This window comes from Eimeria tenella, genomic scaffold (assembly GCF_000499545.2).
Source record: "Eimeria tenella Houghton genomic scaffold, Eth_scaff488, whole genome shotgun sequence".
Lineage (NCBI taxonomy): Eukaryota > Apicomplexa > Conoidasida > Eucoccidiorida > Eimeriidae > Eimeria > Eimeria tenella.
The window spans coordinates 1-7,244 of NW_013545632.1; the positions used below are offsets into that span (position 1 = coordinate 1).

Below are 7,244 nucleotides of genomic sequence, written 5' to 3' on the forward strand. Positions count from 1 at the left end.
GCGGAGATTTGGAAGGCGAAGGGTTTGAAGGGTTTCTGGCAAGGAACTTCTCCGAAGCTTTTCGAAAGTGCTTCGAAAGGCGCGGTGCTGCTCTACAGCAAGGTAAACCCTAAACCCTAAACCCTAGAGCCTAAACCCTAGGTGCGGGTTTCTGCGGCGCCCTGGCTCACACGGCCTCCAGATGCCTGCAGCAGGAGCAGCAGCAGCGGGCGCGCTGCTGCTGCTGCGCTGCTGCTGGTGCTGGTGCTGCCGCTGCTGCTGCTGCTGCTGCTGCCACGCCTCCGCCCTCACCGCAGCTGTTTCTGCTGCTGCTGCTGCTGCTGCTGCTGCAGGAGACGCTGCTGAAGGTGTGCAGCTCTTTGGACCTGCCTAGCAGCTATTCAGGGTTTATTGCGGGGGCTGGAGGAGGGGCTTGCCAAACCCTCGTAATGGGCCCTTGCACTTTTGCTGTTACTGCTCTCGTAAACTCTGAAAAAGGGTTTAGGGTTTCCGACCGCTTCAAGGACATCCTCAGGACTCAGGGCATCAAGGTCCTGCTGCTGCTGCCGCTGTGGCTGCTGTTGCTGCTACTACTACTGTGCTGCTGCTGTTGCTGCTGCTGCTGCTGCTGCTGTTGCTGCTACTACTATGCTTCTGCTGCTACTGCTGCTGCTGCTGCTGCTGCTGAAGTGTGTAGTCGGTTTGTGTTGGCGCTGCTGCAGCTGCTGCTGTCGGTGTGTCGCGTTGGGCGCAGAGGGCTTGGCGCTCAGGGTTTAGGGTTTAGGGTTTAGGGTTTGTGAGGATTTGCGTCAGGGTTTGTACCCCGGGGGTTCTGCAATTGCTTTGCGGCAAATGACAAACTGGGCTTCTCGGCAAGGGTTTACAGATTTGGTGCGGCAGGGGATGCTGAACAAGAAGATGCGTTTGCTGCAGCAGCAGCAGCAGCAGCAGAAGCACATGGACTTGCTGCAGCACCCCGAGAAAGACAAGCAGCAGCAGCAGCTGCAGCTCCACAGCATCAAGTACATGCCCATGCCCCCCGCCAAACTCACCGTTTCAGAAGAAGTCCTCAGCGGCTGCATTGTAAGCTGCTGCTGCTGCTGCTGCTGCTGCTGCTGCTGCTGCTGCTGCTGCGGACAGGAACTTGCAGTGGTTCGTGGGAATAGTGTTTGTGGTATTAAAATGAAGGCGCGCGCCAGGGCTGAGGGTTTAGGGTTTGGTTTAGGGTTTAGTGTTTAGTGTTTAGGGTTTAGGGTTTGCGTGTAGGGTGGGGCTTTATCGACTTGGAACCAGCCCTTTGAAGTGGCGCGAATTCAAATGCAAAGTGCTGCTGCTGAGGGACAGAAAAACAAAAACATCATTAAGGTATAATTAAATTGTCTCTTTTGCTTTTTTATTTCTTTTTTTATTTCTCCTTTGCTTCTTTTTGCTTCTTTTTTGCTGCATTTTTGTCTCCTTTTTGTCTCCTTTTTGTCCCCGTTTGTTTGCTTTTGTTTTTTGTTTCTTTTGGTCTTTTTTTTGTCTTTTTGTGTCTCCCCTTAGTTGCTGCTGCTGCTGCTGCTTCTGCTGCTGCTGCTTTCTCTGCATTTGTCTTTTTGTGTCTCCTCCCATGTTTTCCTTTCTGTCTGTCTCCTTTTGTCTCTCCTTACCGGACTCTTGCTGCTGCTGCTGCTGCTGCTGCTCGCATTCCTGCCGCATCTGCCCTTGCTGCTGCTGCTGCTGCTGATTGCTGCCGCGTCTGCCCTTGCTGCTGCTGCTGCTGCTTCTCCCTCCTCTCTGCTGCCCTTCCCCGTCCCCACCTCGCACTGGCCCCCCCCACCACCACCGCCGGCGCTGCTGCTGCTGCTGCTGCTGCTGCTGCTGCTGCTGCTGCTGCTGCTGCAGGTGATGGGCGAAATAGCCCGCAGCGAGGGCCCCGGGGCTTTGCTGCGGGGCCTTTTTCCGAGGGTTTGTTTGGGGGTTTGGCAAACCCTTTTTATGGTGACTGGGGCTAGACTTGTTGCAGATGCTTTGGGTTGGTAAATAAAATAAAATAAAATAAATTAAATTAAGTTAAATTAAATTCAATTAAAAATGCATTTAATTTGATTCATTTTGATGCATTTAAGTTCTTTTGATGCATTTGAATCCTTTTGTGGCGTTTGGGTGAAGTTAAATTCATTTAATTGCACTTGAAGTCTTTTAAATGCATTTAAATGAATTAAAAAGGATTTAAATGAATTAAAATGAATTAAAATGGATTTAAATTCGTTATAATGAATTAAAATGAATTAAAATGAATCAAAATGAATTAAAATAAATCAAAAAGAATTAAAATGAATTCTGGAATGGGCTTGGAGCTGGTGCTTTGGGCTGCTGAAAAGGGAAAGTTAATTTAAATTAAATTAAATTAATTTAAATTAATTTAAATTAATTTAAATTAATTTAAATGGAATTTAAAAGGAATTGAAAAAAGGGATTAAAAAAGGGATTAAAAAAGGAGATTAAAAGAACAAGAAAGTAATTAAAATGGATTAAAAAAGGAATGAAAAGAAATAAAAGGGATTTTAAAAAATAAAAAGAGTTAAATTAAAAAGCAGTGAAATGTAGAAGTGGAGACACAGAGACAAAAGGAGACAATGAACAACAGTGACAAAAAGAAGCAGCAGCAGCAGCAGCAGCAGCAAAAGCAGCAGCAGCAGCAGCAAGCCGGAGACAAGAAATGCTGCAGCAGCAGAGGGCTGGGATTGCCTTTGAGGGCAAGTGGGCAAAAGGAGACAAATGAGAAAAGGAAAAAAGAAATTAAAAAACAAAGACAAAAAAAAAAAAAATGAAATAAAAAACAAATTAACAAAAGAATGGCAAAAGAAACAAATAATAATTCATTCAAAAGTGGATTGTTGCATGCACTTTGATGCATCTTATGCATGCGTTCGGGTGTACGTACACCTGAGAGGTGTCTCGCCACCCCTAAGTGCCGTGCATGCGTTCGGGTGTACGTACACCTGAGAGGTGTCTCTTCACCTTGTGGGGAAAAGTTTAATTGAAATTAAAAATTAAAAATAATTAAAAAGAGGTAAAGAGACAAAAAACATTTCTTTCAATGTACTGCTAAATTGCAGGTCACTTGCATGCATTTGCATGCATGCAAATGCATGCAAAAGACTGCATGCAGTTTGCGCATGCATGCATGCAAATGCATGCGTGCGTAAGTGCATGCATGCATGCATGCATGCAGGCAGGCAGGCCCCAGGGGCAGCATGCATGCATGCTTTTCTTGTTTCTTTTGGGGCTTTCCCCAGTGCATGCAGAGGAGTTTGGGGCTGCATGCGTTTGCATTTGTTAGTTTTCTTTCTTTTGTTTGTGGGGTGGCGGCTACAGCAGGGAATTCTTCTTTTCCTTTTTATATCTTTTATTTATTTCTTTTGTTGATTTCTTCTATTTCTTTATTGATTTCTTTATTTGTTTATTTATTTACTCAGTTTCCTTTATTTCTTTTCCCCTTTTGAGTCTTTTATTTCTTTCTTCTGCTTCTGCCTTTTCATCGTTTTTCTTTTTTTCTTTTTTCTTTTATTTATTTGCCTTTATTGCCTTTCCATTTATTTTCTCAACTTTTTCTGTCTTCAACTTTTAATCTTTTATTATATTTTCTGTTTTTTTCATTTTCATTTATTTCTTTTTCTTTTTACAATTTGCCTTGTCTCTCGCCTGCCGCTTCCTTAACTTGCAGTTTGCAGTTTGGGGCTTCCCGTGCATGCATGCATGCGCACTTGCATGCACCCTTGCATGCGCGCGTACATGCATGCATGCATGCATGCATGCATGCATGCATGCAAGGCCTCGGGTGTACGTGCAGCTGGGGTGTACGTACACCTCAGCTTCCCTTTTTTTATGTAGATCCCAATCCGGATAAGCACAGTCGTTGCATGCATGCAGCGGCAATACTAGTTATTTATTATTTATAAAGTATTTGCATTATTATATTTCATTTGTATATACAACTACTATTCAAACTTTTTTCTACAAAACAGATGCATGCAAACGGCTGCATGCGCTTCCGGGTGTATGTACACCCCAGTCACTTGCGTTGCAGTGTATAGGGAGCGAAAAACGCAGCCTGAGGAAGTGGAACAGCAGTAGCAGCAACAGCAGCTGCAGCACTGCTGCAGCAGCAGCAGCACTGTAGCAGCAGTGGCAGCAGCAGCAGGAGCAGCAGCAACGCAGCAAGCAGTGCGACACCAGAAAAACTAACAAATGACTTCCCCTCTACTCCGTTTTGAACTGGGTCAAAACCCTAGACCCTAAACCCTAAACCCTCAAGTTTTTGATTCTTTTTGAACTAAATCAAAACCCTAAACTCTCGGGATTTCAATTCTTTCTTCTTTCTTTTTCTCTCTTTAATGCAATCCCTTTTCTGTTTCTTTCCATCCCTTCATGTCCCTAAAGTTGTTTATTTTTATTTTTTGTTTTTATTTTTTTAATTTCTTATTTCTTGTTTTGTTTTTCCAGTATGCTTCTCCGTTTATTTTTGTCTCTTTTTCTGTCCTTTTGGCCCTATTTGCCCTAAACCCTAAACCCTAAACCCTAAACTCTTTCCTACTTTCCGGCGCCTGTTAGTCCCCTTCTGCGCATGTTCTCGCTAGCCCTAAGCCCTAAACCATAAACCCTAAACCCTAAAAATAGGTAGGGGCACAACTAAGAGCTGTCCGCCTAAATGTCTCGCAGTTGCAAGGAAACCTCTATTGAGGATTTAGGGTTCAGCAGTTCAAGGCCCTAAACCCTAATTTAGGGTTTTGTTAGCACGTGGTCCTAGTGAACCCTAATTAGGAGTTCTGTCAGAAGGGCGCTCGTGAACCCTAATATAGCGTTTTGTCGGGAGAGCCTTAGTAAACCCTAATTTCGGGTTTGTCAGCAAGGCCCTCGTAAACCCTAATTTAGGGTTTGAGGTTTACTCAACTGACTTAAAACCCTCTGCCAGCTGCTCCGGCACCTTGTTTCCGAGTTTGCCTGCAACACATGCAGCTCCAGAACAACTCGAACACCCTGAATCCTAAACCCCAAACCCTTAACATCGAAACCCTACCCCCCAAACCCTAAACCCTAAACCCTAAACCCTAGGGCGGCAAACCCTGAAGAAAGAGTCTCGAGTAGGCCTCTTCGCCGACGGGCCACATGATGTACTCTCCGCTGTTCCATTGCCGCTGGGCCTTTTCTAGGGTTTCCACGCTGAAGACATCAACCACCTGCAGCAGCAGCAGCAGCAGCAGCAGCAGCAGCAAAAATAAATGAATAAATTAATGAATAAATGAATTGTTTACTTGTTTGTTTGCTTGTTTTATTGCTAAACCCTAAACCATAAACCCTAAACCCTAGCTCCCGCGTCTCTCCCTCCTCCCCGCTGCAATCCCTATTCCGCAAACCCTATCCCGCGCTCCTTCAGTCCACGTCAAACCCTAAACCCTAAACCCTAAACCCTAGTAAGAGCCAGAAGGGCAAAAGCAGCCCTAGGAGTCCGTCCATGTCTAAGCATTGCCCGCAGCAAACTCCCGCTGCAGCAGCATCAGCTGCTGCTGCAGCAACTGCAGCAGCAGCTGATGCTGCTGCAGCGGGAGTTTGCTGCGGGCAATGCTTAGACATGGACGGACTCCTAGGGCTGCTTTTGCCCTTCTGGCTCTTACTAGGGTTTAGGGTTTAGGGTTTAGGGTTTGACGTGGACTGAAGGAACTACTGCAGGATCTAGGGTTTAGGCCTCATCTTTTCGTGTAGGCTGAAGCAGCTAAGCTAGGGTTTAGGGTTTAGCTTTCTGCGGGGCCTGAATCCCTCCCACCTGCCCCAGCGCCCCAAACCGAGGGTTTAGGGTTTAGGGTTTGGGGTTTAGGGTTTACCTTTCGGTGTGGACTGAAGGCACTAAAACAGGGTTTTGAGTGTAGCACTGCGAGTTTAGGGTTTAGGGTTTAGCTTTCTGCGGGGCCTGAATCCCTCCCACCTGCCCCAGCGCCCCAAACCGAGGGTTTAGGGTTTAGGGTTTAGGGTTTAGGGTTTACCTTTCGGTGTGGACTGAAGGCACTAAAACAGGGTTTTGAGTGTAGCACTGCGAGTTTAGGGTTTAGGGTTTAGCTTTCTGCGGGGCCTGAATCCCTCCCACCTGCCCCAGCGCCCCAAACCGAGGGTTTAGGGTTTAGGGTTTGGGGTTTAGGGTTTACCTTTCGGTGTGGACTGAAGGCACTAAAACAGGGTTTTGAGTGTAGCACTGCGAGTTTAGGGTTTAGGGTTTAGCTTTCTGCGGGGCCTGAATCCCTCCCACCTGCCCCAGCGCCCCAAACCGAGGGTTTAGGGTTTAGGGTTTGGGGTTTAGGGTTTACCTTTCGGTGTGGACTGAAGGCACTAAAACAGGGTTTTGAGTTGTTCCAAAAGGGCCCACAAAAGGGGCGGTTTTGAGATATTCGTAAAGCTCCAAAAGGCCCACCATGTGTTGGTTTTCTTCTGTCACAATCTGCAAACAAAAATAAATATTTATTTATTTGTTTATTTTATTAATTTTATTAATTTTTTAAATTTTATTTATTTATTTATTTATTTATTCTATTTTGTTTAGGACAAGAAGGTCCTTAAAAGGAGCCCGAAAGTGTCCAAAAAGAACTAAAAAAGGCCCCAAATTGATTGAAAAGGAGACAAAAAGAGCACCAAAAATGCCTCAGGAAGAAGCCAAAAACAGCAACAAAAAGGAGACAAAAACAGCAACGGAAAGGAGATAAAAGCAGCAACAAAAAGGGGACAAAAAGGCCTTTGAAAGGACTTCAATTTCATCCAAAAAGAACAAAAAAAGGCCTCAAAAAGGTGGGAAAAGAGACAAGAACACCGCCAAAAGTGCCTCACAAGCAGCGAAAAACAGCAACAAAAATCAGCCAAAAGCAGCAACAAAACGGAGACAAAAACCTCGACAAAAAGGGGCCGAAAAGGCCTTCAAAAGGAGCTGAATTCTGTGGAAAAAGAGGCCCGAAAGTCCCCAAAATGGCGGAAAAAGAGCCCTTTTCACCTGGAGTCCCATGTCCCTCGCGAGCTGTTTGTAGGACTTGCGGGGCAGCTGCTGCGGGTCGAGAATGGCGGCCTCTGCGCGGAGACGCCAGTACCAGTAGTTTTGGAAAAAGTCCATTTGTTTGGGATTTGTCTCCAAAAGTGCTGCAACATCAGCAGGAAGTGTCTCCAAAGGCAGCTCGAAGTCCTCCGGAAGGGCCCGCGAGAAGTGCAGGTAGGGGCGCCGCTGCTGCTGCTGCTGCTGCTGCTGC

General features: G+C 45.9%; 2 protein-coding genes across 2 annotated transcripts; one reads left to right on the forward strand and one right to left on the reverse strand.

Moving 5' to 3' along the window:
- Positions 1-882: 882 nt before the first annotated feature.
- Positions 883-1,350, forward strand: ETH_00011455 (mitochondrial carrier protein, putative; the record flags this gene model as incomplete). The annotated part of the gene is made up of 2 exons (XM_013380279.1): positions 883-1,062; positions 1,246-1,350. 2 exons carry the CDS (start codon positions 883-885, stop codon positions 1,348-1,350), a joined length of 285 nt encoding a protein of 94 aa, XP_013235733.1.
- Positions 1,351-5,480: 4,130 nt separating this feature from the next.
- ETH_00011460 (cytochrome c oxidase subunit, putative) lies at positions 5,481-7,111 on the reverse strand (the record flags this gene model as incomplete). Its single annotated transcript, XM_013380280.1, has 3 exons — positions 5,481-5,574; positions 6,321-6,451; positions 6,995-7,111. 3 exons carry the CDS (start codon positions 7,109-7,111, stop codon positions 5,481-5,483), a joined length of 342 nt encoding a protein of 113 aa, XP_013235734.1.
- Between the last annotated feature and the right edge of the window lie 133 nt (positions 7,112-7,244).